The 26815-nt window shown below is 46.6% G+C and overlaps 11 protein-coding genes across 11 annotated transcripts; 7 read left to right on the top strand and 4 right to left on the bottom strand.

Annotated features, from left to right (window-relative positions):
* Window positions 1-195: 195 nt before the first annotated feature.
* C8R40DRAFT_1088730 (uncharacterized protein) lies at window positions 196-4831 on the top strand (the record flags this gene model as incomplete). The annotated part of the gene is made up of 6 exons (XM_046227422.1): window positions 196-1543; window positions 1908-2005; window positions 2173-2663; window positions 2726-3126; window positions 3192-3866; window positions 3919-4831. Coding segments are annotated over exons 1-6 (3020 nt in total), but the record flags the coding sequence as incomplete, so codon positions are not given.
* A 113-nt stretch (window positions 4832-4944) lies between these two features.
* On the top strand, window positions 4945-5979 carry C8R40DRAFT_1066796 (isoprenoid synthase domain-containing protein; the record flags this gene model as incomplete). The annotated part of the gene is made up of 4 exons (XM_046225818.1): window positions 4945-5064; window positions 5116-5253; window positions 5306-5598; window positions 5676-5979. 4 exons carry the CDS (start codon window positions 4945-4947, stop codon window positions 5977-5979), a joined length of 855 nt encoding a protein of 284 aa, XP_046090173.1.
* A 1396-nt stretch (window positions 5980-7375) lies between these two features.
* C8R40DRAFT_1167034 (uncharacterized protein) lies at window positions 7376-7768 on the top strand (the record flags this gene model as incomplete). Its single annotated transcript, XM_046230945.1, has 1 exon — window positions 7376-7768. The coding sequence occupies one exon, from the start codon at window positions 7376-7378 to the stop codon at window positions 7766-7768; it is 393 nt and encodes a 130-aa protein (XP_046090172.1).
* A 1138-nt stretch (window positions 7769-8906) lies between these two features.
* C8R40DRAFT_1246279 (putative MAP kinase) lies at window positions 8907-10836 on the top strand. The gene is made up of 7 exons (XM_046233635.1): window positions 8907-9071; window positions 9121-9314; window positions 9363-9423; window positions 9477-9799; window positions 9860-10120; window positions 10180-10306; window positions 10358-10836. The coding sequence occupies exons 1-7, from the start codon at window positions 9023-9025 to the stop codon at window positions 10450-10452; spliced, it is 1110 nt and encodes a 369-aa protein (XP_046090171.1). The 5' UTR covers window positions 8907-9022; the 3' UTR covers window positions 10453-10836.
* Window position 10837: 1 nt separating this feature from the next.
* Window positions 10838-11685, bottom strand: C8R40DRAFT_1088723 (uncharacterized protein). Its single transcript, XM_046227421.1, has one exon. The coding sequence runs from the start codon at window positions 11635-11637 to the stop codon at window positions 11002-11004; it is 636 nt and encodes a 211-aa protein (XP_046090170.1). The 5' UTR covers window positions 11638-11685; the 3' UTR covers window positions 10838-11001.
* Window positions 11526-13558, bottom strand: C8R40DRAFT_700271 (ankyrin repeat-containing domain protein). The gene is made up of 6 exons (XM_046235907.1): window positions 13339-13558; window positions 12767-13224; window positions 12159-12646; window positions 12010-12100; window positions 11867-11953; window positions 11526-11816 (listed from the first exon to the last, which is right to left on the bottom strand). The coding sequence occupies exons 1-5, from the start codon at window positions 13391-13393 to the stop codon at window positions 11903-11905; spliced, it is 1143 nt and encodes a 380-aa protein (XP_046090169.1). The 5' UTR covers window positions 13394-13558; the 3' UTR covers window positions 11526-11816; window positions 11867-11902.
* Window positions 13559-13897: 339 nt separating this feature from the next.
* Window positions 13898-14697, bottom strand: C8R40DRAFT_1036711 (emp24/gp25L/p24 family/GOLD-domain-containing protein; the record flags this gene model as incomplete). The annotated part of the gene is made up of 4 exons (XM_046223603.1): window positions 13898-13927; window positions 13981-14379; window positions 14428-14510; window positions 14559-14697. The coding sequence occupies 4 exons, from the start codon at window positions 14695-14697 to the stop codon at window positions 13898-13900; spliced, it is 651 nt and encodes a 216-aa protein (XP_046090168.1).
* A 71-nt stretch (window positions 14698-14768) lies between these two features.
* C8R40DRAFT_1088693 (kinase-like domain-containing protein) lies at window positions 14769-17097 on the bottom strand. Its single transcript, XM_046227420.1, has 10 exons — window positions 16816-17097; window positions 16643-16753; window positions 16450-16588; window positions 16207-16383; window positions 15786-16141; window positions 15647-15731; window positions 15523-15591; window positions 15403-15462; window positions 15200-15346; window positions 14769-15140 (listed from the first exon to the last, which is right to left on the bottom strand). Exons 1-10 carry the CDS (start codon window positions 17049-17051, stop codon window positions 14922-14924), a joined length of 1599 nt encoding a protein of 532 aa, XP_046090167.1. The 5' UTR covers window positions 17052-17097; the 3' UTR covers window positions 14769-14921.
* A 1005-nt stretch (window positions 17098-18102) lies between these two features.
* C8R40DRAFT_1158939 (uncharacterized protein) lies at window positions 18103-22551 on the top strand (the record flags this gene model as incomplete). Its single annotated transcript, XM_046229802.1, has 10 exons — window positions 18103-18350; window positions 18401-18488; window positions 18540-18693; window positions 18797-19178; window positions 19232-19410; window positions 19467-20408; window positions 20455-21252; window positions 21313-21441; window positions 21493-21699; window positions 21752-22551. The coding sequence occupies 10 exons, from the start codon at window positions 18103-18105 to the stop codon at window positions 22549-22551; spliced, it is 3927 nt and encodes a 1308-aa protein (XP_046090166.1).
* A 505-nt stretch (window positions 22552-23056) lies between these two features.
* Window positions 23057-24001, top strand: C8R40DRAFT_1088691 (uncharacterized protein; the record flags this gene model as incomplete). Its single annotated transcript, XM_046227419.1, has 3 exons — window positions 23057-23301; window positions 23433-23678; window positions 23734-24001. Coding segments are annotated over 2 exons (228 nt in total), but the record flags the coding sequence as incomplete, so codon positions are not given.
* A 485-nt stretch (window positions 24002-24486) lies between these two features.
* Window positions 24487-26776, top strand: C8R40DRAFT_1234919 (uncharacterized protein; the record flags this gene model as incomplete). Its single annotated transcript, XM_046233372.1, has 6 exons — window positions 24487-24873; window positions 24922-25047; window positions 25097-25331; window positions 25386-25475; window positions 25524-26465; window positions 26516-26776. Exons 1-6 carry the CDS (start codon window positions 24653-24655, stop codon window positions 26774-26776), a joined length of 1875 nt encoding a protein of 624 aa, XP_046090164.1. The 5' UTR covers window positions 24487-24652.
* Between the last annotated feature and the right edge of the window lie 39 nt (window positions 26777-26815).

Genomic DNA, 26815 nt, shown 5'->3' with positions numbered 1-26815 from the left:
AGTCGAGCCTATGTCGCTTTAATTGCACAAACGCGTCACAAGAGCTCATGTCGAGCTTGAGAGCGAGCAGCGTGAGTTTTTCGAAGGGTTCAGGATCTGCAAAGAATCTTAAAATACCTCAGACATGCCGCCGGTAGTCGTTCGGGGGGAAAAGCCGATTGGCCCCTGTACTATTTTGATAGCCGCCGGAAATGAGATTATTTTCCCACATCCTTGATCTCCATGGTCAACCCAGTCAAGACCAAACTGGCGTTCGAACTTGACTCTGTACTTCGATCACGACCATCACCAGGAAAGCTGGCTGCTCTTGCTACTATTGCGCTCGGTCAATAACACTGCGAACATTTTTGCCATAATAACGTAACCATTTTGTTCTGGATTCAGTCTTCGAGAAGAAGAGTGAGAAGGCGTGGCTACGAAGTGCCAGAACGATCAAAAAGGAACGAAGAATTCCAAACAGTGGACCGCATAAGGTTGGGTAGTAGCTCAACGCCAACTTGGTCGAGCGCAGGTTTTGTTACGGAATTCATATCGGTCTCAAAGCAGGAAAAGGTCCACGCTTTGACACCAATCTTTGGCAATTGGACGATTCCTCGGCCTCCTTGATCCTCGAAGCTCACAGTCTGAGATATGTCTCGTGATTCTAGCGGGTCATTCACCAGTTCGAATTCCGCAGCGCTGTATCAATCATCTAACCAGTCACTAAATCCTCCAACTTCAACTTCCTCTGCGCCATCGCCTTCTTCATCATCGCATTCATATCCAGATGCAACTTCAGCACCGCCTCTCCCACCTCTTCAAGTGGTCCCTGCGCTCCCGCCAGACCGCCCAAAGCGTAAGCGTCTTGCGCGAGCATGTAATTCTTGCCATAAGAGCAAGCGAAGATGCGACGGAACTGCACCTTGTAGCAACTGCTATTTCGCCAGTAAACCATGTATCTATACAGACTCCAGTGGGAGAACCGTACCTGCACCTCGGGCTGCCGTTATAGGTCCTGGTAATATCCCACCTAATGCAGGTACAGGGAGCAATGTACAGCATCCCATCGAGAGAACGCAACACATGGGCGCTCAGGATGCGAATCCCTCTATAGGAAGTAGATCATTTCGTCCTCAGCACAGCTTATATGGACACGCTGGCCCACCTTATTATCTTCCACCGCCATCGCTCCCTCCTTTACTCCCTCATCCACAACAGACTCAGCCTCCCTCCTCTTCACATGAACATTCATATTCTACCCAATCTTCCTCTTCCAACCTCTATGCAATTTCGTCCGTTCCTAGGCATGAGTGGGATGGCAACGAGTCGTCTTCTATACTCTCTCACCCAGAACATCTTTCCAGAAAACGTCAAAGACAAGATAGTACCGATTTTGCTTCACCGGTATCACTCGATACAAATTGGGCCAGGGAAAACGAGTACCAGCAAACTGTCGATCTTCCTGGACATCGGAGTACTACTTTTGAAACGACCCCGCTGGGCGGATACGCCACGCGGCCATCCATCGTACTGGAACCTGCACTCACGCGAGAATTGACCAATCGTGCGTATTTCCTTACTATGTTTTACTCAGTCCACAGTTTGTTATTTTCCCTCAGTTCTAAATTCCATTTTGCATTTCCATATCCTCTTTCTCTGTGAACCCTTCAACGTCACCCGTGACCAAATCTTTGCGCTTGCTCCTGTATACAGGGTAATTGGACGTTTCCCGCTGTTTCGTCATTCAATCAAATTGCGCCTTCTGAGATTTTCTGGTGCTCAGGACCCCTCTTTGCGCTGAGCGAATAATGTTTGGTACGGCGTTCCGCCTTGTATTCTGTAAAACATACAAAAATTTCACATTGCCCTTCAAATCCCTGCAGCTTGTTTATCTGTGCTCCCCTGGTTACTAATTTTTTTCGCCCTAGTTTTCTTCACGCATTCACATCCCATGGTCATGATAATACACAAACCATCTTTCACAAATGCGGTTACAATGAACCAGGTGCCGATGTATCTGCTGTATGTAAGTGTTGCGCCATTATCCAAACTTTTTTCTCTTGCGTTTCGTCGTTTCTGAATACTTCAACCCTTCTCCGCGTTTTTATCGGCGTTGTTGATCCTTCTTACATCAGAAAGCCAGCCAGCTGACTGATTATTTTCGTTGATCTTTGGTCACCGATATTCACACAGGCTGTCTGTGCACTTGCATCTCGACATTCCAAACAGCCATCACTTGCAGCAACTCCGCGGCGCTTATCGGGAAGACATTTTGCGGATGAAGCAGTGAGGTTGATGTTCGAAATTCCGAAAAACTCCAACTCAGATCATAGTACCGACAAAAGCAGAGATGCCGCAGCAGAGCCCTCGAGCACGGACGATCTTTACCGCGGAGTTCTGGTCCTTCCTGCTTCGCTTTACACAGCTCAGACGCTTTGTCTTCTTACAGTATATGAATTACTCGCCTGGGAGCAGAAACCCTCGACCGTTGCTCGCAATTTTACGCGTGCTGGAGGCTCTACTGATCAGGATCCGAAGTTGATTTCACCTCAAGGAGAACGATTTCGTCAACTCACACTTCAGATGCTTCAAGAGCTTGGCGTACACAAACCTACATATCCGCTTTTAACTCCTGTACCGAGCCAGGCATTCATCGAGGAGAGCATTGAAAAGGAATGCGTAAGGTCAGTTTTCGCAACTATTGAAGGTCAGTTTGGCAATCATGAACTAAACGTGAATTTGACAGAAGAATCTTCTGGCTTATATACATATTGGATTGTATGCGAGAAATTTACTATCAAGGTGAGGGCCAGTTACGAGGAGGTAGTGGGCGAGGATATCATAGTGGAGGAAATCTTAATGGCGAAATCTCATCGCATCATACTGATGCGCAAGGTAGCGTCGAGTCCACAGGAGGCTCACAGCCGTCAACAAATGCCGCCTCTTTACCTCAATTCACGAGTACGACGACTGACCCATCATTTGATTCACCCCCATTTTCTCATTATAATGCCTCTATGTCCTTTTCCCCTTCCAAGCGTGCTTTCTCGAATGGGTTCATAGGCTTCAGTTCGGAAGAATTACGCGTTCGTTTACCGGTTGACGAGACGAGTTTCGAGATGGGGGCAGTGCACGAGTGTCTACCCGGTGAGTTTCCCTATGTGACCTACGTTTTTGAAATGTTGGACAGCTTCTCAAGAATTTCTTTTTAGAGTATCTTTACCTTCCTTCTGCGCCCTTGCCTTCAACACATCTACCGTCTCATAAGGCTACGGCGACGGGCTCAGAACTTGCTCAGACAATTAGAATCCTCAGTATATACAACAAAATTGAGCGCACACTGGATGGGTTATACCAGCCTCCCCTCCAGGCGGCAAAAAGTGATCCAATATCTTTCTCCAAGCATCACGTCCGCCATTATCAAGCTCGCGCCTCTTTTAGTTCTGCCCTTGTAGAGGATCATGAACTTTTCTCCGTATGGGATGAATCTCATCCTTCTTTTCTTCGCTGGGATGAGGGCGAGAATGTGGTAGTACAGAAAAGCATGCTTGAAACAAATTCAAATACTGGTGCATGGTGCTTTTGTCTCATAGCACTTTTAGAAGCGAGCTGTATCATGGGATTAGGTATGGGAAGGCGGGCTGTGCACGGCGAGAGTTGGCCACATCGCGAAGATTCTACAACCATGAAGGCTGTCGATTATACAGGGTCCATGGCATCAAATGGAGGCGCACGAATTGGAATCAATCAAGTTGATTCGGAGCCTAATTGGTGGAAGGTGAAGCATAGAAAAGACAGACCTGGCGAGACGGATTTGGATTGGGGTGTTAGAAGGCTAGACAGTGTGCTGGAAACTTTAGGTGAACGCGCTGCGTACAGTGCCGCCAGTGAGTATCATTCCTAGTTGCATATCCGTCGTTTTCACTCTATTACTGTCAGTGGGCGCCTGGATATGGCCTCTCATGAAATACATGCATCGCGATGATGACAAAATTCAGAAAGGATTGGACGGGTTTGAAGAGTTCTGCGGGGTTCGGATGGATAAACTTGCCGGAAATCATTGGGGAGCTTCCCCGACTCGTACCGGGAAATATGGCGAACTGGGAGATACGGAAATGGCGGATGCTACGTTCTTGAGTGCCGAGCCTCCATTTACCACTCATCAGCACGGACATGTTCATCAGCCAGTGCTAGATTCCCAGACCTCCAACTCATCTGCCCCTGTCTCCTCTGCCTCCTCCACATATATCGGGTCGGAAAATCAGCTACCGCTATTGCAAATGCAAAAAACAACACTCCCTTCGCTAAAATCGAGCGGGCTACTCGATTGGTCAAGTCGATCATCACTTGGCTCGCATCCAGGACCTGCTCCCTTGCATGATCATTCACTGGTCCAATTAAACGTAGGAACTGTCCATCCCAACGCTTATGCAGGAAGTGCATCTCCAACAAGAACATCTGGGTCGTTGATTAATCCGACTGCTAGTTCAACGATATCCGGACCCTTGGTGGCGAGTGAACCGAGCCCGTCAACGGAGACGGTGGATACTTCACTTTGCATTCCTTCGGCCCAATGTGGGACTTCGAATACACAACCAGGGAGGTCAGGTCTGAGCTGGATGATGAATGAATAAAAGAAGGTTAGACCTGCATATACGATGTTATATCACGTTCCAATATTCATAACTCTTCGAACTTTTCACTCTTTCTTTGGGGCCTGGGGTTTCTACAGTTGTGACAAATATATATCTCTGCTATTCAAATCTTCAAAGCTGGGATGTATCCAAGTATCATTGTCCAGATAATATCATAATAATTCATTTACATAAATACGAAATTACTTTTTTTAGGTTTCTGATGCTTCTCTTGTTCATATGGCCTGATTTCGAGCTCGTCTCACATTCTTCTTCTTGTCGTGAATAAAACTCGTCGCCCTCACTTTTTTACTCACTCGTACTTGTACAAATGGATAAGTCCACACGAAGAGCCAAGTTTGAAGGCGTTTGGAACGTGATTCACGATGAGCTATTGGCTCATTTGAAGGCTTGCGGAATGCCAGCAGAGGCTCAGGAGTGGTATTCTGAGGTCTGTTTCCGAAAAACAATTCTTTGCATTTGCATCTGACCGTTTTATCAGAACTTGCATTACAATGTTCCCGGTGGAAAGTTGAACCGTGGAATGTCAGTGGTGGACACTGTCGAAATTCTTAAGGGCCGTCCGTTGACAGATGAAGAATACCTCCAAGTCGCTGTATTAGGATGGGGCGTCGAGCTCGTATGTTTCTGAACAAATAATGTATCCTTCATTTCTCACTGTCGCAAAGCAGCTTCAAGCTTTCTTTCTTGTCACTGACGATCTCATGGACTCTTCCATAACTCGCCGAGGTCAACCGTGCTGGTATCGCGTTCCGAAAATTGGCCTTGTCGCTGTGAACGACGCGTTCATGCTCGAAGGAGCGATTTATCATCTACTCAAACGTCATTTCAAGAAAGAGCCATACTATGTCGATTTGCTCGAATTGTTCCACGAGATTTCGTATCAGACAGAGATTGGGCAGTTGATTGACCTGATCACCGCACCAGAGGATGCAGTTGATTTGAGCAAATTTTCATTACAAAAGTACGTAGCCTTTTCAAGCTTTTCGCGTCCACAGATAGCCACAGATAGTATGCTAACTATCATCAACACACCTATAGACACTCGATGATCGTGGTTTATAAAACTGCTTTCTACTCCTTCTACTTGCCTGTTGCGTTGGCAATGCTATTTTGCTGCGTTCCCACTTTGTACACCCCGCCTAATTCCGCCTCCGCAGTGGCTCCTTACGAGGTAGCGAAGAGTATCCTTATTCCTCTGGGCGAATATTTTCAGATTCAAGACGATTTTCTCGACTTTGCTGGAGTTCCTGCGCAGATCGGTAAAGTTGGGACCGACATCATTGATAATAAATGTTCGTGGTGCATCAACACTGCACTGTCTCTCACCTCATACGCCCAGTAAATCAAGGTAGTAGCCTTTGCCAAAGGGGGTGGTTTGGCTAAGGCTGTTGTCATAGAGTACCACTATCTACCTATAGCGGAATAAAAGCTGGATATTTCATATAAACTCAGTAGTACTCTAACTTACATACACACTATATATATGCCATTGTATTCAATTCCCGACCTTGAGAAATTTACCCGACGTACACTTCCCGACGCCCGTACCCTGTGTACTTTCTGAGGCATAATAACACTTGCTACTTAAGGTACTACTTCTTTATCGTGGGCTTTACGTATAAAAGTCATTGTTCCTACTAGGTAGTATTTGTAGGAGGGAGGACCAGCATTGGAGCTCGACGACGGTGTTCAGAAATGCGGACCGTGAGCGCTTATTTGCTGCCTCGTTGTTGTTGACAGCGAGCTCAAGGCAGAGCAATAGTGCAGACTGCCCTCGGACCTTGCGGGAACAGCTGGTAGTATATCTGAGCACCTCTTTGTTATCTGACTGTATTTAAATCATAGTAGAACATTAGTCCACAAGCTGATCTTTGGTTAAGAGCTTGATTATATGTGAGTTCATCGTACTAAATGTTGAGCTCGAGCATACAAAAATAATCTGTGAGTCCCTAAATTCTGGTACAATGCTCTGCACGCATACACATCCAGCATACTACAAAATGACATATATTGCAGTTATATAGGCTACAGTACAATCTTTAGTACCTTTACGGATGTGAACACAATGCAGTCATTGATTTTAAGTACTCGGACATGCCTTCTTACTACTCACATAGTTGCAATATATCTCATTTTGTAGTATGCTGGACGTGTATGCGTGCAGAGCACTGTACCAGAATTTAGGGACTCACAGATTATTTTTGTATGCTCGAGCTCAACATTTAGTACGATGAACTCACATATAATCAAGCTCTTAACCAAAGATCAGCTTGTGGACTAATGTTCTACTATGATTTAAATACAGTCAGATAACAAAGAGGTGCTCAGATATACTACCAGCTGTTCCCGCAAGGTCCGAGGGCAGTCTGCACTATTGCTCTGCCTTGAGCTCGCTGTCAACAACAACGAGGCAGCAAATAAGCGCTCACGGTCCGCATTTCTGAACACCGTCGTCGAGCTCCAATGCTGGTCCTCCCTCCTACAAATACTACCTAGTAGGAACAATGACTTATATACGTAAAGCCCACGATAAAGAAGTAGTACCTTAAGTAGCAAGTGTTATTATGCCTCAGAAAGTACACAGGGTACGGGCGTCGGGAAGTGTACGTCGGGTAAATTTCTCAAGGTCGGGAATTGAATACAATGGCATATATATAGTGTGTATGTAAGTTAGAGTACTACTGAGTTTATATGAAATATCCAGCTTTTATTCCGCTATAGGTAGATAGTGGTACTCTATGACAACAGCCTTAGCCAAACCACCCCCTTTGGCAAAGGCTACTACCTTGATTTACTGGGCGTATGAGGTGCTGTCTCTTGCTACTCCGGATCAGAGAAAGATTTTGGATGAAAATTATGGTGTGAAACCCACTCGAGAGGAGACAGAATTTGCAAAGAAGATAGCAGAAGGAAAGAATGGGGAGGAGCAAGGGTACCTTGGAGAAGCTGAGCGGCGGGTCAAAGCTGTCTTCGAAGAAATCGGACTACGGGAAATTTACGCGGAATATGAAAAGAACGCATACAAGAAACTGACTGGGATGATTGATCAGATCGATGAAGGGACGTCTGTTGGTTTGAAAAAAGAAGTTTTCAAGAGTTTCTTGGACAAAATTCACCACAGGCAGAAGTAATCATTCCTGTCTTTCATTTCTTGCTATTTTTTGATGAATATAGAGTTTATTGATCTTTAACAGACGCGATTCAACGCGATTGGTCACAAACCACGAGGGTGAATTCAGGTGTGACAGTGATCACAGCACTCGTCCATCTGGCACTTTTTGCGTGCGTGCTTGGAAGTTATGACTGACAAAACACTGGGTAGAGAAAACGAAAAATTTACTATTGGGCAAACCTTTAAAATGCAACAAAAACAAAGACATGTACGCTTAAGCGTCTTATTTTCTCACCGCCCAGTTTTGAACGGAAAATACCCCTCTATCGTACGATCATTGACATCTGGTGCCCGAGACCTCATTCTGTACGATCTTCAATTTGACCTGCCGCATACCTTTGTATGTCTTCCTCTGGATCCTCTAAGCGCTGCAGTCACTTCTGCAGCCTTCGCGACTTGGATTTGTCGGTGCATACTGCGTCTTCGTGAGTTTGGGCTTTTCTCAGATATGAATAATCCCTCTCAGCATTCAACATTCAATCTTTAACATTGGAGAGGTTTCCACGGTTTCGACCTACGACGTTCAATTTACCTTAGGCTTCCAGATCATATCAAGATGGACCTTCCCGAATGTCGATCCAGCTTTGCTCATTTCAACGGGTCAAATGCTGAGGATAACAGGGTTATTAGGTACTGTATGTGCAGACAGCCTGAGACAGGTACATACTAGGTACAGGAGGGTACAGGCTGAGGTATGTACCTGTATGTACTCGCTGTATTAAAAAACCCTAGTGATTCACTACTGATCCCTACTGATCCCTACCTATCCTTACCGATACCATTGATTGATGAATTTCAAGTGTATCACGCTGCTGAAATACTTCCGGTTGCATTCGATAATCTATTCCTCCGACGGGAGATGGACTGCGGTCCGCGAGCTCTCAGTTCTCAGTTAGTACATAGGTCAATACTGACGAAGGCTCCTGAAAGCTCTCACATGAGAGAGGTCGTGAGCTTGCACTGTTTCCATAGAGAGGACCTATCTATCTATATGCAAGAAGCCTCGCTGTGGAATCGTGTCAGTTCGTGGGTTCCGCCGCTTGCCGGTGTCGTTTGAAATATTGATCAATACATCGCATCAGACCTTACAGCATCGCCTTTGCTATTTAAAGGCCAATTCCTCCCAGTTTTTCTCCAGTTTTGCGCTCACCATCTTCTCAACTTTCATCACCAGGCTGGTCCGTGGTGTTTATACCTACATAATATAATCAACATGTCGTCCCGTAAATCTTCTTCCAAACCTCTCCCCAAGTTCGACATTGGTATGCGTATGACCCCTTTCCTCGTCATTCTGGCTTATATTCATTACAGGTGAGGACTATCAGCTGTTGTACGCACTTGGTCAGGGAGCGTACGGTACTGTTGCAGCTGGTATCCATAAACCCAGTGGGCGTCAAGTGGCTATCAAGAAGATTCTTCCTTTTGACCACACTTTATGCTGCCTACGAACCTTACGAGAACTCAAGCTGTTGAAATTCTTTTCAGAGTCTTGTGTTAACGAGAACGTAGGTAGCCGTTTTGCCTGATTCTAGCATGATTTTGATTTTCTTCAGATTATCACGGTTTTGGACATCGTGAAGCCTTCTTCCTTGGACGCTTTCAAGGAAATCTACTGTGGGTTTTTTTACAACTCATTTAGTAATTGCGTACTGATGCGCTACCAATAGTTGTCCAAGAGCTCATGCAGACTGACTTACACAGAGTCATCAGGACGCAACACCTCACCGATGACCACTGCCAGTACTTTGTTTATCAGACACTTCGTGCCCTCAAAACGATTCACAGTGCGGACATTGTTCACCGTGACTTGAAGCCAGCCAACCTTCTCCTCAATGCTAATTGTGACCTCAAAGTCTGTGATTTCGGGCTCGCGAGGAGTATCAAGACCACTGCTCCCGTTGGCAAAGGTCAGGGTGGGATGACTGAATACGTCGCCACCAGGTGGTACCGTGCTCCCGAAATCATGTTGTCGTTCAAGATGTACACCAAGGTGGGTTATCACTGCTTCTTTTCCTCGAGAAGCATGATTTTGAGCATACAACTCTCGCAGGCTGTGGATTTGTGGGCCGTTGGCTGTATTCTCGCGGAGCTTATTTCTGGGCGCCCCTTGTTCCCCGGGCGCGACTACAGCCACCAGCTTGACCTAGTGCTCGACGTTATCGGCACCCCGACCCTGGATGAATTTTATGCGATCACCTCGCGGAGGTCGCGTGAGTACATCCGATCTCTGCCTATCCGTAGGAAGAGGAGCTTTGCCTCACTTTTCCCTCATGCCTCCTCTGATGCCATCGATTTCTTGAACAAGACCCTGGTACGTTGGTCTCTTGTATAGAAGTTTACTGCAGATACTAATAAGCTATCCTTCTGTAGACATTTGATCCGAAGAAGCGTATGACTGTAGAGGAGGCGCTTGAGCATCCCTACGTTGCTGCATATCACGATGCAGATGACGAGCCCGCTGCTAACTCTCTGAGCCCCGACTATTTCCAATTTGATCGTGAGCCATCTGACATCATATATACCAATCCGTTACTTACTTTATCCGCAGTTGAGAAAGAACAACTGTCGAAGGACGATTTAAAGAAGCTGCTTTATGACGAGGTCATGTCCTTCCAACCTGTCATTGGCAACACTAGCGGCTGAATGCTTTATATCCCCGACATTTTATCGTTGCCCCCCTTGTTAAAGTCCGACAGCTCATGATCCATAAGCTAGAGGTGGCCGTTCGTACACTACATCTTCCACTACACGGGATACGTAGCGTACATTTAGTTGTCTTGTGTTAGCGAGAGGTCTGTTGCACTGCGGAGAATCATCGAAGAAGCACTATGTACAGGATAATATCATGTTGATAATAGGTTAATCGATTGAAATTTGGGATAATTGTTTAGAAAGACCAAGCATACATGTATAGGCTCAAGCTTGCTCTGGTAAATAGTATCAGTATCTGGTACCTTGTATTGTCGCATTGACGCATTGAACATAGACTCTTGAGAACCTTTAATTTCCTCAGCTCGGTTGGTAAAATGCTAGTCCAATAGAACTATGACTATGATCTCGACATAACAAGTTCAGGCCTTTGCGGGATTTCCAGGTTATGTATGATTTGCATCAGTTTCATTGTACACATTAGATACAACAAATCATTATGATCATTCAATCGCTCGTATCAGTCCGTGGCCGCAACCTACCCTACACCTGCGCCAACGGCTCATATTCATAAGAAGCTGATCTCCCCATTCGCATTGAAAACACCCTCCGAACACCCGGCCAAAACCTCCTGCCACCCTTCCTGTTCCCCGGCTCCAATTCACTTCTCTCCTCACGTCCCCGTTCTTCAAGTAGCCTTTCCTCCCTAGCCTTTTTAAACCCTCCTTCAGGAATATCATAACACGTCTCCCAACGAACTCCCACCTCCTTGCCCATTCCCCAAAAGTCCATACAATTCAGATACAGTCCAAGGTCGAACGGGTTCTGCGGAGCTCCTGCCGCAGCTAATCCCCGAGCCGCACCGCCGCGCGCAGTGAACCGATCCAGGCCAGTGATACGAAGGAGGAATGACGCTCCAGGGCAAGAACCACATATTGAACAGATACGACAGGGGAGAGTGAGGAGTCCGCCTGAGCCGCGTAGGCTCTGTGGGCGGTTAGGGGAGTGTGAATGACGGCCAAGTACAGGTTCTAAAGATGCCGAAGCGGAAATCGGGGAATCACCGTGGTCATGAGGAGAGTTCGAATTCTGCTGCGCCCCCATCTGACCAACCCCAATGACACCACGTCCACCCATAAATCCGTAGCGTCCTAAGTTACTGACTTCGAGAGATGTCATTTGGCGAGACACCTGCCAAAATTGCGCACCGAGAAGAATGGTCGTCCAGGTAAGCTGAATGGCAGCCCATAAAGTTGTAGTGACAAGGAAAATGTTGGATTTTGTAGCGAGAACGCGACACATGGGATCTGGAAGAGGACAAGTGGGCGAAGCCGCTAGCTCGGGAGTGGTGGAAAAATCTAGGGATAGATTAGTGTGAACCTGGCTCCGAAGTTGAAGAGAGCTTTACATTGGTAGGTAAGATAGATGAATGTGATTATGCCGATCACCAGGTTGAGAAGGAAGAGGACGAATTGACGGTGGTTATTTGCTCCGACTGCAAACAGGTATTGAAGATTCCTCTCCAAGTAACACAATGAAAAGAAGACTAACCACAGTTCCAAACCCAAGGACAATGGTGGTCGTGTCTTGCAGTACATCTATTGCAGATGCGACAATGTTTAGAGCGCAGAGGTTTACGTGCCTACGGCAAGTAGCGAGTGAGTATAAGTGTAAGAAGAGCGAATAAGATACCAGAACACACCATGCAGCTAACACAAAACGTTTGACCATTCAACCTACCTTCGCTGGCAAGTGTTTCGACAGAGTCCAACAAGCGATTCGGAACAAAACCGGGATCCAGGCAAACGGCACGCCAAAAATTATACAGACAAAGAGAGGCAGATACAATGAAGATTAGATGAGCAGTAGGATGGTCGTGAACGTTCGTAAGAGTCGTAGCCCAACACCAGACCACGATGAGGAGAGAAGCAAAGATAATTCCGGCGAAGAATGGACTCTCAGCTTGAGGTTTCCGTCCTAGGAGAACACGTGTGAGGATATGTCCCGCTGCAAAACATTCTGCAGCGGCCAGTATTAGAGAAGTGAACCAGGGTAGCCAAGAGACTGCAATAGTGTTGAACACGAGGATGAGAAGGGGTGTCGGTAGAATGAATATGGCGATAGAGTTGTATTTTGGATTACTGAACACAGGCGCACGAGGTACACCGTATTCGTCCCATCCTCCTTCCTCCATAGCACGCTTCCAAGGACCAATGCTTTTGAGTTCGATGGCCATGTCCCTCGGGGTCCGACCGCCCGAGTCTTTTGCAGAAACATCTGCACCGCTTTCAAGCAGCTTCTTGATGACAGCTTTGTTGCCCCTAACGACTGCCCAATGCAAAGGCGTTAACCCACCCTCGTCCTTCGTTGTGACATCCGCACCGTGCTTCAGCAAGACATCTACGGAGACAGCATCGCCTTGGTATGCCGCCCACATTAGAGCCGTGTGACCTTGAAGGTCGACCGAATCGACATCGACTTTGCGCTGTTGCAACAGATAAAGCAGAGGCATTACCGCCGACGAGTGTGTTATCAGATGAAGAGCGTTGTATCCTTGACCATCTTTGAGAGTTGGATCTGCGCCCCACTCTAGGAGCAGCTTCACAACATAGAGATATCCGTTCCTAGCAGCCCATTGCATCGGAGTAGCATCCAAATCTCCACCTCGAGCATCTACTTCTGCGCCTCTCTCAAGCAATTCTCTGCAGATATGAAGATGGGCATTTATTGAGGCCCAGTGAAGAGCTGTGATGTTTTGAGAATCCCGGTCGGTAGCCTGAGCACCTTGAGCAAATAGTGCCTGTAATAATGAAAGATCTCCACGCTGAGCAGCAAGAAATATAGTGTCTGGTTCTTCTTGTACCATAGTTTGTGTTTCGCTGATCGATGTCACTGGGGCTCCTTTCCCGCTCGGTGTACCAGGCGTCGAAGGCATCGTCGTGGTTTAACGGTAAGAAGCACTGCCCAGTGAACGGGTGACGACAACAAATTATAGACGCCCGTAGTAAGGTCCGCAGTTCTGCGCCTGCCGAGCCATACTGTAAATACCGTAATACTTCGGACGTGTATGCTCCCTGCCGCGACGACTTTCAGCCAGTTTTCCAGCACAACACACTCAAAGAAAGGAAACGAGATTTCTCCAAAAAATCTTCCAGAATGTAAATATAGATACTCAAGGCTTCTCGACCGAAAATTATGCATGCTATCTCAACCAGGCGAGAGGAAATTATCTATAGCGCGTTTGGTCTTGCTTCCATCCCCAACTTCTATGACTGCCGCGTATATACTTGAGGAGAAATCGTGATCTTCCCGTTGTCACACTGAACGACAGTTGCTTCTGGAATTAACGACCATAGTACATTCGTGACTCTCTCCTCATAGTGCGGATAGGCTGCATTAAAAGACATAAATATGACAGTCGGACACATTAAGCATTATGCTATCTCGATTTTCGATCCTCAAAAAAGTTCTGTAAATATTTCAATCAGAAAAGGAAAACGGGGGAAATGGCCTTAAGTATACCTTTAGATGTCTTAACTGCCAAACACATGTAACAATGAGCACCACAATCTGCACGACACTGTACCAAACCGCGCGAGAGTTTGTCATTTCGCTTAAATCTCTGTAATCTGCTTCTCTTTCCCGCTGGTATTGCTGCTCCCGACGAATGTCCTCCAGTTTTTGATTGAGGTCTCGCACTTTGGCCGCTATCTCAGAGACATGCGTCCTATCATGCTCGGTATCAGGACGTGTGGTTCCGACCACGATATCAAGATAGAGGCGGATGTGGGTAGAGGAAAACCAAGATGTGTAATTCGTGGAGAGGCAGATGGAGTGGTCGCCTGCGTCGTGCGAGGTAAATGTGAATTTGCCTTCAGACGGACCCTTACTTTTAACGACCGTGTGGCCAGTTTCTACTTCCTGCATGGAAATAAGCTACGAATCATTTGTCTGAGTATGAGGACATACCTCTACTTCAACGTGTATGCCCAGATTCTCATCCGAGATGTATGATTGCTGTTTCTCTGACCACTCCAAAGCCTTGTAATGGCCTTGGTGACGTGTAAGGGATAACCAGAGCCGATAGTTGCAGAGCTCACCTTCGACTACAGTATCTGTTGGCAATTCCTCAATAAAGCACCTCTTCTCGTTTGCGTCCAAGTAGAAATGAAGAGCGTTCGCAGCCAGCGCAGAACATAGAAGCAGAAGAACCAGCGAGGGCGTATGCTTGAAAGCCATTACAGCGCGTGATAGGGTGGTGAATCAAACCAAGAACACTGACAGCAGGTTATAGCTCTGAAACAAAAGTTGCCGGGGACGTACGTAAGCAACCGTGCACTGGCATGTCAAGGATTCGAGTAATTAAACAAACATACAAAGTACATAGTGGGTTGTAAATTATAACGGTTACATTAGGCAGTACTCGCCAGAAGTGCGAACTGTCTTATCCACGAGAGAAGTAACTAGGACCACGTCATTCTCTGAATCACTTCATCGATCTTCGGTCTTTCACTAGCAGTCGTCCTCCAACAGTCTTCTAACAACATCCAAAGCTGCTCGTCCAGTCCTCTCTGCAAGATCCTTGTTTCATTAGGCCGCTCAGGTAGTTCACCCTTTTCACGCCGAATCACTACCTCTGTTGTGTGCTTGATTTTCTGGTATGGTTGTTGGTGGGTAAAGAGCTTGTTCAACGACACCTTTAGAGTCAGAATTAATATGTATAGGTGAATGAATGTCCAACCTCTAGAATTGTCATGCCTAACGCATACACATCTGACCTTGCAGACAACACGCCCTGTCCTTTACACACCTCAGGTGCAAACCAGCGATAAGAGTCGGATACTCCCCGACTTTGGGTAAACGGTATCCCAGTTATATCTTCCACAATCTAATGTAAAAATGTCAGAGATGTAACTTCAATAGTCTCGCGAAAATTCTTAGTACTTGAGATAGACCGAAATCGGCCAATAGAGGCTCAAATTCGGGACTGATCATGATATTGCTCTGTCAGTGGCCGGGTTTGATTAAAACGACAAGCAATGGCGGCTGTCAATAACGACTGACCGCTTTGATGTCACCGTGAACGACTTTCATTTCATGTAAGACTTGGAGGCCCAACGCTATATGCTTGATCTAAAAAGTGATAAATCGTTGAAGAACCCACTTGTACCGCACGATATGCAATCACCATCTTCAGATAATCAACGCCGAGGTCGTATTTCTTCACAAACTGTAAGGCAGTCCCATTTGACTGCCATGGGCTCACCATGTATCTACCAAATGTCAGTTAGAGTTGTTGCAAAATAATTGGCTAGGCAAAACCCCACGGGAAGGGCCCGTCCGTCTGACAGAATCCATAGAACGGAAGGATATGTTTTCCCTTGTCCCTCTGCCACAGATCAGTCCACACCTTCACTTCTCTCATGAACCGTCGTCTACTGGCTTCATTCGAGTTCACGGCTCTAACTACTTTGATCGCGACATCTTCGCGGTTGAGATACCGCCCTTTGTAGATATCCATCGCAGCCGTTCCGCTCACGGGAAAATTGCCTTCACGAACAACTTCCCCAGATTGCAGGTTCATGTTGGGTAAAAGAGTGTCGGTTTTCTGCTGTAGTTCATAGAGGTTCGAAGCGAGCCCGTTGTGGGTTTTGTCAGCGACGTGTTTGTTCTCGAAGAGTGCCTTTGAAACATGTCAAGGATAAGGAATATGTACCCAAAGTTGAACGAATAGCATGGAGCACGTACCGATTGAAGAAGAACCATCATTTCCTTCAACATAGTGTTATTGTCAACAGTTGTAGTCTGAATGAAGTTTTGTGATTCTTTGACGTCGGAAAGCAGCGTAATGACCTCTTGGTGGTCCATGGCGAAGTTGACTGAAAACTCTTCTTGCCAACTATGAATCTCCATGTGGGAGACGAGCTGCGTTCATATAGTAGCAAATTCAAAAGCGCGTTCGCCTGACAATTCTCCTGGGCTAATACTCACCTGGAAATGCGTCAAACAGTCCGTTATACCTTCGTGACACTTTTCGATATCCTCCTTGATTTGATTTTGTTGAAGGAAGGAATTAATTCGGCCTAGTTTTACCCATGTGTCCATCTTGGACTGAACTTTTGATAGGGTTCTGGAAAGCTTTCATCGATATTCAGCACATTGATGAAACACGTGTGATACTTACTCTTGTATCATTTGGAACGCATTGTTCATATTTGTATTCCCCACTTCGCTGCTTTCTTTTGCAGCTTGCAGCAACGTATGACATCGATCTCTAAGTTGGCGCGCTTCTCGTCTACGAGCGTATAGTGGGAAGTGAGATCAAAGTAAGGGTTTCAAACACCGAGTCGTAATCACCGGTTGGCGATGACATTCTCCGTGAGTTCCATTATTGCACAGAGCATACCTGCCGCAGCGTAGAGACCTGGTACAGGCGCAAAAGTGGCTACAACTTCAGCAGCCGATCTACCTAGGGAAAGAATTACTTGGGTTCGATAGTATGGGGGCATAATCAGAGGGTGAAGTTTGGACTGAGGGGAGAGGGAAAAAGTAAGGAAGGATGCCCTTTGCGCGCGCTCCGTGTAAGGCTTCATTTAATACTGACATGGTGTTGAAGGAGAAAGCTGTTGAGTTTGTGTTCATGCTGATATCGTCATACTTTCTTGAAAAGGAAATCAAGTATATACGGCATGGCACTGCCTTTTCAATTTTGTATTGACAACCTTGCCAGTGATTAACGCGGGATTCTATGACTTTAACTTAAGTGGTCAGTGCAAGCCAGTGCAGGCTGCAGCTGCACTCATCACCAGCTCATCACTATGACTTGGATCTGTGTTGCTGTGCTGTTAGTTTCTTGCTCCTACGGGTCAACTCAGGGAATGGTACAGAACAGCCTGAGTATGCTTGATGGCAGATGCTCACCTAGTGTTCTCATCTATTCTCATCTCAATGGCTCTCATTGAGCCCTACCGTTTTTCATCAGTTTTCACGTCGACCTCCTGAACTAGCGTTTGTTCCTCTTGAAATTCTTTCCCATACTCAAATTGCCGCGCGGCCGATGTATGGTCGAGACATAAGCTCAAAGCTCATAAAAGGCGGATGATGATGATTGATTCGAATGATTCAACAGGAAACAATTTTGAAGAAACGACGGAATTATATCAGAGTCTAAAGAACGATTGAACCAATCTAATTGAGGACGTTGGAACGGGCTCGTGCACTCACCGTACAATGGTATATACGTAGTAAGTGTGTACAGCGCTTATCGAGCGCTTAACAGTGCCACGTGGAGTGTCACGGGAAGAGTAACAGCCCTACGTGACATCGACAATATTCATTTGTTCTCTACTTACGACGTACGTCTGGAAACGCTGAGCGCCCTGGTTGGATTGATCCTTGACGATGAACAACTCGGGTGTACCCCCACTGCGGCCACTGCCAAATCCAATGAGTCCAAATGGCCCACCCCTCCACATCGCTGTCGACGACTCCTTCCGTTCACAGAGGCCTTCTCCTACAAGCCCATATTCTGCACCATCGTCCAGCTCTGTCAAACTTCCAGAAAGTACTTCGAACCAAATTACGAGGGCATCGACAACCGGCTCTGCTGACCAAGATTCAACCGTACCAACTGGTTCCTACGGCATGCCTTTGGTTCGCAGTGAAGATCTGAACCATGGAATGCCTTCTCCCCGACCCCAGCCTGCTTATATTTCCAATTCTGGCTCTACCTCGAGATCCTCTACTCCTGCTTTCAACAACAGTCCAAATTCATCCTCCGAATCGAGCAAACGACGCAGCACTGCCTCTCTCAGCTCCACTTCTTCTGGGTCTTCCTTGAGCGGGAAACCGCCACCGACAACAGCTTCAACCTCAAATAGCTTAGCTTCTGCGTAAGATCCTGCTACTTGTCCTTAAGCGTACATCTCATTGCCTGCTTTAGGTCTTGTTCATCATGTGGGAAGGCAATGCAGGGTCCTTTTGTACGGGCTTTGGGAACCGTTTTTCATTTGAATTGTTTCAAGTGCTTGGTTAGTCGTTTCACTCCGTATGTATCCATTCAAACTTAGCATCCTTTTAAGGACTGTGGGGACGTCGTTGCATCCAAATTCTTTCCCATCGACGGCCCGGATGGCAAGCAGCATCCTCTTTGCGAGCGTGATTACTTTAAGCGGTTGAATCTCATCTGTGCAAAATGTGGGATGGCTTTGCGAGGGAGCTATATCACGGCCTGCAGTAAGTTTATTGCTTGTTTGAGGACATTACTAACCAACTGACTTTTCTTCATAATCAACTTCCTCGAATGATCTCTGATCCATCCTTATCGACACTTACATAGACAAGAAATATCACGTCGAGCATTTTACCTGCTCGTTATGTCCTACACTTTTTGGCCCTCAAGACTCCTATTATGAGCACGACGGCGATGTTTACTGTCATTTTCATTACTCTTCCCGGTTTGCAACCAAATGCGCCGGATGCTCTACTGCGATCCTCAAGCAATTCGTCGAAATCAACAGGAATATGCGGGATGAATGTTGGCATCCTGAATGCTATATGATCAACAAGTTTTGGAATGTCAAGGTTGTCTCCAGGCGACCAATGAGCATTGAGGGAGAATTAGAGGAGCCGGAGTATGTGGAAGAGGAGCGAAGAGAGACACCTGCCTCTTTGAAGGAGAAGCAAGTTCGAATGGAGCAGCAGGTTTATCGGATATGGACGTGCGTACATCAACTATGTCCTTTCAAACTCGATACTCAATACCTTTGAATAGCGTTCTGTCAGCATTTGAGGAATCCAGCGCAGCTTGTATCTCTGACATGCTTCGGCAAGTGAGCAACGGTCAATACCTCGATGCCATCCGTATGGCAGAGAAGTTCATCTTGCACGTCGAGGTTCTCTTTGCTTCGATCGATGATCTGGAATTTCACTTTGCAAGACTTAACTTGAGGGGTGAGTAATTTCTCATACTTTGTGCGAACAACAATTAATGAGATATTAATCCTCAGGCATGGCTCATGTCCGTGAGGCCCGTATGCTCTGCCGCAAGACTGTCGAATTATTCACCCTTCTGTCGCATACTCAAGAGTCTGGTTCTCGCAGGATGGGCATGACTCAAGATTTGCTTGCTTTGGTCACGGGTCTCGCCCACTATCTGAAAATTCTGATACGAATTGCACTAACCGGTGCGCTAAAACTCGAACGCGAAGCTCCTGGACACGCCGGTAATACCAACGGTGTGATTTTACGACAGGGCGAGGCAATGGCTGGATTCCTAGATAAACTTCACCTGCTCGCAGTACAGGGTGGGAACCCCTCTGCCCGAAGGATGATCAAAGGCCATAACGGGGAAGTGGTTATAAATGGGAACGGGAACATCGGTACCCAAGGTGTGACGTATGGGTTTCGAAGCCTGGCGCCAGAAAACGCAGGAGAATCACCGTTCAGTTCGTCAGGAGCTTCAGGTGCAGATGGTTCTGGGCAGTTATCCTCTAGCCACCCGCCGAGCGATCTTTGCGTTAAATGTGGAAGCACTGTAGAGGAAGACTGTGTCAGACTTGGTACATATCAGAGGTGGCATTCAAAGTGCGTTGGATGTAAAGTTTGCGGCAAAGTTGCTGAAGTTCAACCTCCGCCAACGATCTCCAAGGATCAAGAGAGAGAGGCCTCCGCGGATGGCGGCTCGTCAGCTCAAGCACTAAAACTTACAACAGTCAGACGACCTCCTGCGAATGTTGGGTTGTTCGTTTACGATCTAGGTTCAATGCGGGATACGGCGTCGTTTGGGTCGATTCCAACCGTAATATTGTGTACAGACCATGCGCATACTGCCTGTCGAGGAGGCTTCAAAGCTGTGCAAAGGCTTGAGCAATATGCTTTTCTCTTAAACGTTGCTTTGCGGAGGTTATATCTGCTGCTTAGGAAGCAGGGCGTGGTACCTTTATCTCCTGGTGAGTCCTTTGTGCTCGATTGCATGCGCACATTCTATCCTCATAGAACACACAGCTCCAACACTTACTTCACAAGACCAATCCTCCGAAAGTGATCCATATCGAAACTCCGGCGACATAATGCGTATGAAGCAGGTACATCTTGACCGTAAATTGTCCGCAACTGCTAGGCTTCCGAAAAAGTCTACGATTGTCGAAAGTCCGGCAGGCCGAAGTGTACATCCCTCCAATGTTCTTCAGTCACAGAAATCACAGGAGGCAACTCAGCCGCATCAACCGCATCACCATCATCCCCACCACCACCATGAAGGCCATCAAGCTTTGCCTGGGCAACAAAACAAGTCACCAAGCATTCCCCCTCCTCTTACTCCGGGATACATACAGCAGCATTCGGGACGGCCGAATACACATCTCGACACACACGATGGTCAGAGTCATCTCATACGACCTGCGTTTGCCAGAAACAACACCGAGGTAAAAATAATTGATGACAGCCAGCCGAGTTCACCGGCAGTAGATCCAGAGGAACAAGAAGAGATGCTAAATATACCGCCAGCTGAGGATAGCATCACATTAGCAGACATCGGTCCTCTCATAGAAGCGGCTCAAGCAAGAGAACAACAACGCTCTCTCCCACGACTGAATTCCATTCCCTATATAGCGGAGCTCAGTGCTCTGGAACTGGCAATCGTCAAGTACTCCGCTGTCTTAGTACTTATGAGGTCCTCACTCAAAGACCAGATCGATATAGAGGAATTGTTGGAAATGGTGGAAGCGAAGAAACCCAACCGGTGGAAGGCATTCCTAGGCATGGGCGATAAAAAGAACCAAAAGAAGAAGCCTGGTTCGCAATTCCCTCGTTCAACTGTAACGTTCCAGGTTCCTTATTTTTTTGTTGATTCAGGCACGTTTGGCGTTCTCCTCGAGGTACTTGTCGCTCAGGAAGGTGTTGACTCCCTCCTTGGAGCTTCACGAGCTACGTTAAAGGTACCCAGTTTTGTAGACGATGTCATTTCCGCGATGCGACAAATGGGTCAGTCACTCTTATCTCACGGAATGTTCATTAACCGAGTGTCAAATGTAGATATGTCTGTCGAGGGTATTTTCCGCAAGAACGGTAATATTCGACGACTAGGCCAACTAACGGAGGCAATTGACAGAGACCCTCTCTCGGTCGATCTCAGTCAGGACAATCCCGTCCAGCTTGCAGCGCTGTTGAAAAAATTCCTGCGAGAATTGCCAGAACCATTAATGACTTTCAAATTATATAAACTTTGGGTTTCGGCACAAGGTCCGTGAAGATCTACTTGATTGAAAATTTATATTTCACTGATTATTTGTAGCGCTCAAGAATGATGACGAGCGCAAGAGGTTACTACACATGATTTCTATCATCATGCCCAAGGCTCACCGAGACACGATGGAGATCCTGTTCGTGTTTCTCAAATGGGTAGCCTCGTTTGCTCACATGGACGAGGTGACCGGTAGTAAAATGGATTTGGGCAACCTTTCGACCGTAATATGTCCCAGCATCCTTTATCCCCGGCATGGTACCGTTCGTGACGAAAGCTACAAAACTATTGATGTGGTGACAAGCCTGCTGGAAAACCAGGATGAATTCTTTTCTGTCCCAGAAGAGTTCTTGCCGATTCTGCATGACCAGGAATATTTCGTAAATTCCTTAGAACTCAATGGCAAGGACTTTATGAAGAAATGTGATACATATCAGAAGGTGAAAGCCGGCAATGGTCGATTACCAACTCCTGGACCATATAACGGTCCAAATGGCAATACTCCACGCATTGGCGCTGGTCCTGCTCCTGGTACTTCACCAGTGGTACCTGAACGTCCTCCTCCTCCCCTTGCTGCACAACGCCCTTACGGGGTTACTCAGCCGATTCCTTCGTATCCCTCATCATCCTCACAACATGGTCACATCGGAAACATAAACAGTCCGCGAACGCCTCAGCCAGAAGAGTGGTCTTCTCCCCGACCAATCAACCCTAATGGACCATCAACTCCCTCGCGACCTTCCTCCTACATACAACCTCGGGCCAGCGGCGAGTATTTCGCTAATCTCAACCCCAACAACTACACACCAAATCCGAATGGATATCCGCCAGCCCGTCAACGAACGGGATGATTATGTATACATATGGATTGATTTTTGGGCTTCCGCACCGTCCTTGGTTAAACTCGCATCGCTCCTTGACTTGCTCACTCCTTGCCTTGTTCACTCCCTTCATATCATTTATTGTTCCACTTTGTGGCCGTCCAAGCCTTTCTTTGTCTCCCCAATGCTTCTATCTCAGTGTATTTTATTCTCGCCCCTACATATCTTTTCCTTCCTTTTTTTTCTATTCCTCTATCATTTCTATTGATATGACAAGGACGACAATATCTCGCAGTACTACTTATGATACCCTCCCAACCCTTGCACAAGGAGTTGCAAGCGCGATGTCTGACGGAACGGCGAATGGTAGCACGCCTTAATGCTTTTTGGAGCGCATTAACCATCAGTGTATAGTATTAGTTCCGGCATCTAATAAGAAACAAAGCACTTTCACCTTGCTTGCAAAGGTCATTTGTTACTCGATATTATTAGCGCTGCGGAAACTTTACCCACGGTTTCGGCGCTTGTTTCTAATTCTAACCTGTCGTTTTTGTCCTGTTTAACCACATGTCTACCGTACCAGTGTCCCTCCACTGTTGTGTGCAGCGTGCTCAGGTAGGTCGGCAGGTATTCACTTCCTGTTCAAATAACAACTCCAGCCGTTTCTTGTCCTGTTCCCACTCTGCCTCCTTTATATATCTACCACAAGTTCAGTGTATGATGTATGGTTGAAATCGGTTGACAGATATTCATGCCAGGGCGCAAGCCGCCTTTGTACCTGTTGAGTACCACCAACCACCTTCACATCAAATAACAAATCCAGCTTTTCTACCGCCCTGTTCTTACTTCGCCTCCTCCATGTCCTTATCACAAGTTGCTGACTGACATTTGAACATATCGTTTACACACAGAGTTTTTGCCTCTGTTTCATCTCAGATTCCATGTGCGATGTTGCGCCGTTAGCCTTTACTTTGTGCCGCACCCGCGACCACCCCTTTATTCTGCTTGACCTGTTTCCAGCTACTTAACGTTGGATTCAGCCGCGCAACAGGGCTCTGAGTTCCTCAGTAACGGGTTGAAGCCTATGGCAGGTACAACAGCCACAGTTGCAAAGGTTGCTTCTTTCACATTTGGGGAGGAGGAACATCCATTGGAAGGTATGTGTAGCTGATATATGTGATTGTACATTGACAACTTTCTGCTTGCGAGCAGAGTCAGTTAATGCCAATGGTAAACAGCGTTCAAGTGCACCAAATGCGAAAGCGGGGCCTTCCAAGGTGGCTAGGACCACCGGGTTGGCCAAAGACTGAAGGCCACGTACAGTTGTCTGTTTTTATTGTTTATGTATGTTTGTTTTGGTTCAACTCCTTGTAGTCAGGCTGTATTGTTTTACAACAGCTTCGATAAGATATGTATCTGTATGTATTGAGCTTGCTGCTTCACTGCAGAGAGGTGCAATTTGCATGTGACTTACCAGAACACCTCAAGCAAGGTTTGTGTCCCCTGCGGGGGCAACTAGTTCTCACTTTTCTCGTATTCTAGTTGTCACATGATCTGCCAAAATTTAAATCTTCTACTGCTCTTCTTTACCATCATCATGTCCTCAGCTGCCCAGAAAAAGTCCATGGATTTACCGAGGCGGTGGATCAAATGGCTAATCTACACATTCTTATGCCTCACAGCCAATCTCTTGGACACATTTCTGTCTTTTGTCATTTTCAAAAGCAAGCCCCTTCTCTCTCGGATAAGACAGTTCTGTCACGTCCGGTTGACAGGGCCGGTCGGATTTGATCGGCCATATACGATTCCATTTTTCGGCTCTAGGCTGTTTTGTATTTTTGATTAGATGATGTAATGGATTGAATCCGTACAGATTCGTTCCCACCGTTTCTTCGCCGGTCGTTGACCGTGTCCCCCACTCACTTTTCAACCATGTATTGACGACGTTTCGCTCGGCCCTGGTAGGTCGATCGAAAATGCTGCCGACGTCGGCTTGCAATTGCCACCGCTCCTTACCACCACCGACGACGTCAACACCAACTCTCGCTTTTTTTCTATCTGGTGGACCAGTTTTGTGTTAGTCGCAGCACTCATTACAACTATTTATTATTTCCGGGCCTATTTCTATGCTATGGATGTCGATGATATGGACGTTGATGATCCAGTTCCTAATCCTATCCTTCCTAATGTCGACTCTCCTCCCATTTCTACAAATGGCCTTTCAGATATTGAAACTGTTACCTATGGTGGACAAGAATTCCGAATCCGTCGCCCACCAGGACCACAGCCAACTCGCACAATTGCTCTCCCAGTCCATAATAATGGTGTCTTCGATGTTGATTATGTCGACATGTGGGTGTTTTCTGCGTTTGTACTTCGTGTTCTCATTCCCGTTGACAGCTATGTAATGAAACGCCCCTCCCTTGTTGAGCTTTGCAAGAAGAATAATCTTGGTGTTGTTGGGAAGAAGGTCATGCTGCAGGAAAAACTCGTTGGTTTTAGTGAAGACATGATCAGATGGAATTCGTACGCTTTACCCTTCAATATGATGTTCAGTTGCTCAGATTTCTCCAAGCCTCATTGTAGGTGCACGGCGTTCTCACCGAGGTGTTCGAGACGGCAAGATTTCCAAGGTCCATACCAAGACGGAAGCCATAAATACCTCAACGAAGAAGCCGAAGAAGATAAAAGGGTCGGCCTTACGAAGGCATGCTATGATGGGCTTGAACCCGGATGGTTCGAGCAATGTTCAAGTGCAACGCTCGAAGGATATGCGTCCAGTTGAAGAGCAAGAGAAGCTCTTACAATGGGTTAGTCTTTGTTTCAATATGCAACACGTCCACGTCCACTCAAATTTGTTCCAGGCTGATCGGTACTATGCGGCCCATCCGTATATCCCTCCTGAAGAGGTCTCAAGGATCCTCAAGGCTGAGCGGGATGCAAAAATGGACTCGGTGTGTCTTATTGTCTGTTTTACTTGTATCGTCTCACATTGTTACCAGCCTGCCTTAATCAAGCAATACATGCATTCCACCCATGAACAAATCACTGGGCTCACCTCTATGGTTGGCTCAGTGTTCAACATTCTTTCTCATGGCTTGCCTCATGTATCCTCAAATATTCCTCCTACCACCTCGCAGCTCCCTTCTAGCCTGGTTTCTATGCAGTCCCCCTCTGTATTGCCAACTTCATCCATCCCTACAATATCCCCGACGTCTTTATCTTCTTCAACTTCGGCGCCATTGCCCCCGATGTCTGTATCTCCTTCAACTTTGGTGCCGATGCCCCCAACGCCTTCATCTCCTTCAACTTCGGTGTCGAGGCATTCAATACCTTTGTCAATGTTGGCACCTCCTTCAACTTCAGTGCCGACGCCTTCAATGCCTTTGTTGTCGACGTTGCCACTGATGACTTCAACGCCTTTGTCTTCCTCGATGTTGGCGCCGATGACTTCAACGCCTTTGTCTTCAACATTGACACCAGTAACTTCACTTATCCCAACAATAGGTCCGATAACTCTGCTTGCACCTCCCTCAGTCGAGAATGATGTTATGATGACTAACACATCATCGTTCTCCTCTACCCTGCGCGACAACAATATCACGATTGCTGATATTTCTCCATCTGCCCTCCCTTCCATGGTACGCAAAGCTCATCGCAGTGTCGAGGAGAAATCGTTTGAGATCATACTTGCCAACCAAAAACTGCTTCGATTCAAATATCATGATATCCCAGAGCCTTCATTGCAGCTCAGTTTCGCTCATGATATTGCTCGGCTTGACCGCATTTGGGATGACAAAGGACCACACTGGGATCCTATGGACTGCGCAACTGTTTCTTCAATCAACGGTGTCCCAGTCGCCCTTTGTTACTGGCAACAGATTTATAAAGGAAAGAAAGATCGACGTTGGGATGGAATTAAGGGAATGTGGTCTGAATGGCGGGTAGGTCATGTTATTCCTATATGTTCTCTAACTAATAGCTAGTCAAATAGTATGTTGCTGAGCGTTATCGGTCCATTACACCTGAGGAATTCTGGTCAGAGTTCCAAACCGACGCTGGCGAACAAATGAACTGGACAGCAATACTTGAGCGCTTGCGGGAGCTGCGAATCAATCGCGATGAAGAGTTGGCTGAACAGGCAAAAGCTGAATATGGACCTAGGTTTCCGGAGCTTTTTTCGTACCGCGGTAAAGTTATGTCAAAGAGCTCTTCAATTGCTAGTCGCTACCTCTCTTTAAAGAATGTCACTTAGTTTAGCTTTAACATAGTGAATGCCTGTTTGCAATATGAA

The sequence above is a fragment of the Lentinula edodes genome, assembly GCF_021015755.1.
Source record: "Lentinula edodes strain Le(Bin) 0899 ss11 chromosome Unknown C8R40scaffold_5, whole genome shotgun sequence".
In the NCBI taxonomy this organism is placed as follows: domain Eukaryota; kingdom Fungi; phylum Basidiomycota; class Agaricomycetes; order Agaricales; family Omphalotaceae; genus Lentinula; species Lentinula edodes.
This window is presented reverse-complemented; position numbering and strand designations above follow the sequence as displayed.

Excerpts from the sequence above, each read along its gene's own strand:
- C8R40DRAFT_1246279 (XM_046233635.1), top strand. The coding sequence starts at position 9,023 with ATGTCGTCCCGTAAATCTTCTTCCAAACCTCTCCCCAAGTTCGACATT. Across the intron at positions 9,072-9,120 it reads TCTCCCCAAGTTCGACATTG|GTGAGGACTATCAGCTGTTG; the intron begins GTATGCGTATGA and ends TATTCATTACAG. Across the intron at positions 9,315-9,362 it reads AGTCTTGTGTTAACGAGAAC|ATTATCACGGTTTTGGACAT; the intron begins GTAGGTAGCCGT and ends GATTTTCTTCAG.
- C8R40DRAFT_1088693 (XM_046227420.1), bottom strand. The coding sequence starts at position 17,051 with ATGAAGCCTTACACGGAGCGCGCGCAAAGGGCATCCTTCCTTACTTTT. Across the intron at positions 16,754-16,815 it reads GAGAATGTCATCGCCAACCG|ACGAGAAGCGCGCCAACTTA; the intron begins GTGATTACGACT and ends ATACGCTCGTAG. Across the intron at positions 15,463-15,522 it reads TTCACGGTGACATCAAAGCG|AGCAATATCATGATCAGTCC; the intron begins GTCAGTCGTTAT and ends GGCCACTGACAG.
- C8R40DRAFT_700271 (XM_046235907.1), bottom strand. The coding sequence starts at position 13,393 with ATGCCTTCGACGCCTGGTACACCGAGCGGGAAAGGAGCCCCAGTGACA. Across the intron at positions 13,225-13,338 it reads AGCCCCAGTGACATCGATCA|GGGATTCTCAAAACATCACA; the intron begins GCGAAACACAAA and ends AGGCTACCGACC. Across the intron at positions 12,101-12,158 it reads TTTTGTGTTAGCTGCATGGT|GCACGTAAACCTCTGCGCTC; the intron begins GTGTTCTGGTAT and ends TACTTGCCGTAG.
- C8R40DRAFT_1088723 (XM_046227421.1), bottom strand. The coding sequence starts at position 11,637 with ATGACATCTCTCGAAGTCAGTAACTTAGGACGCTACGGATTTATGGGT.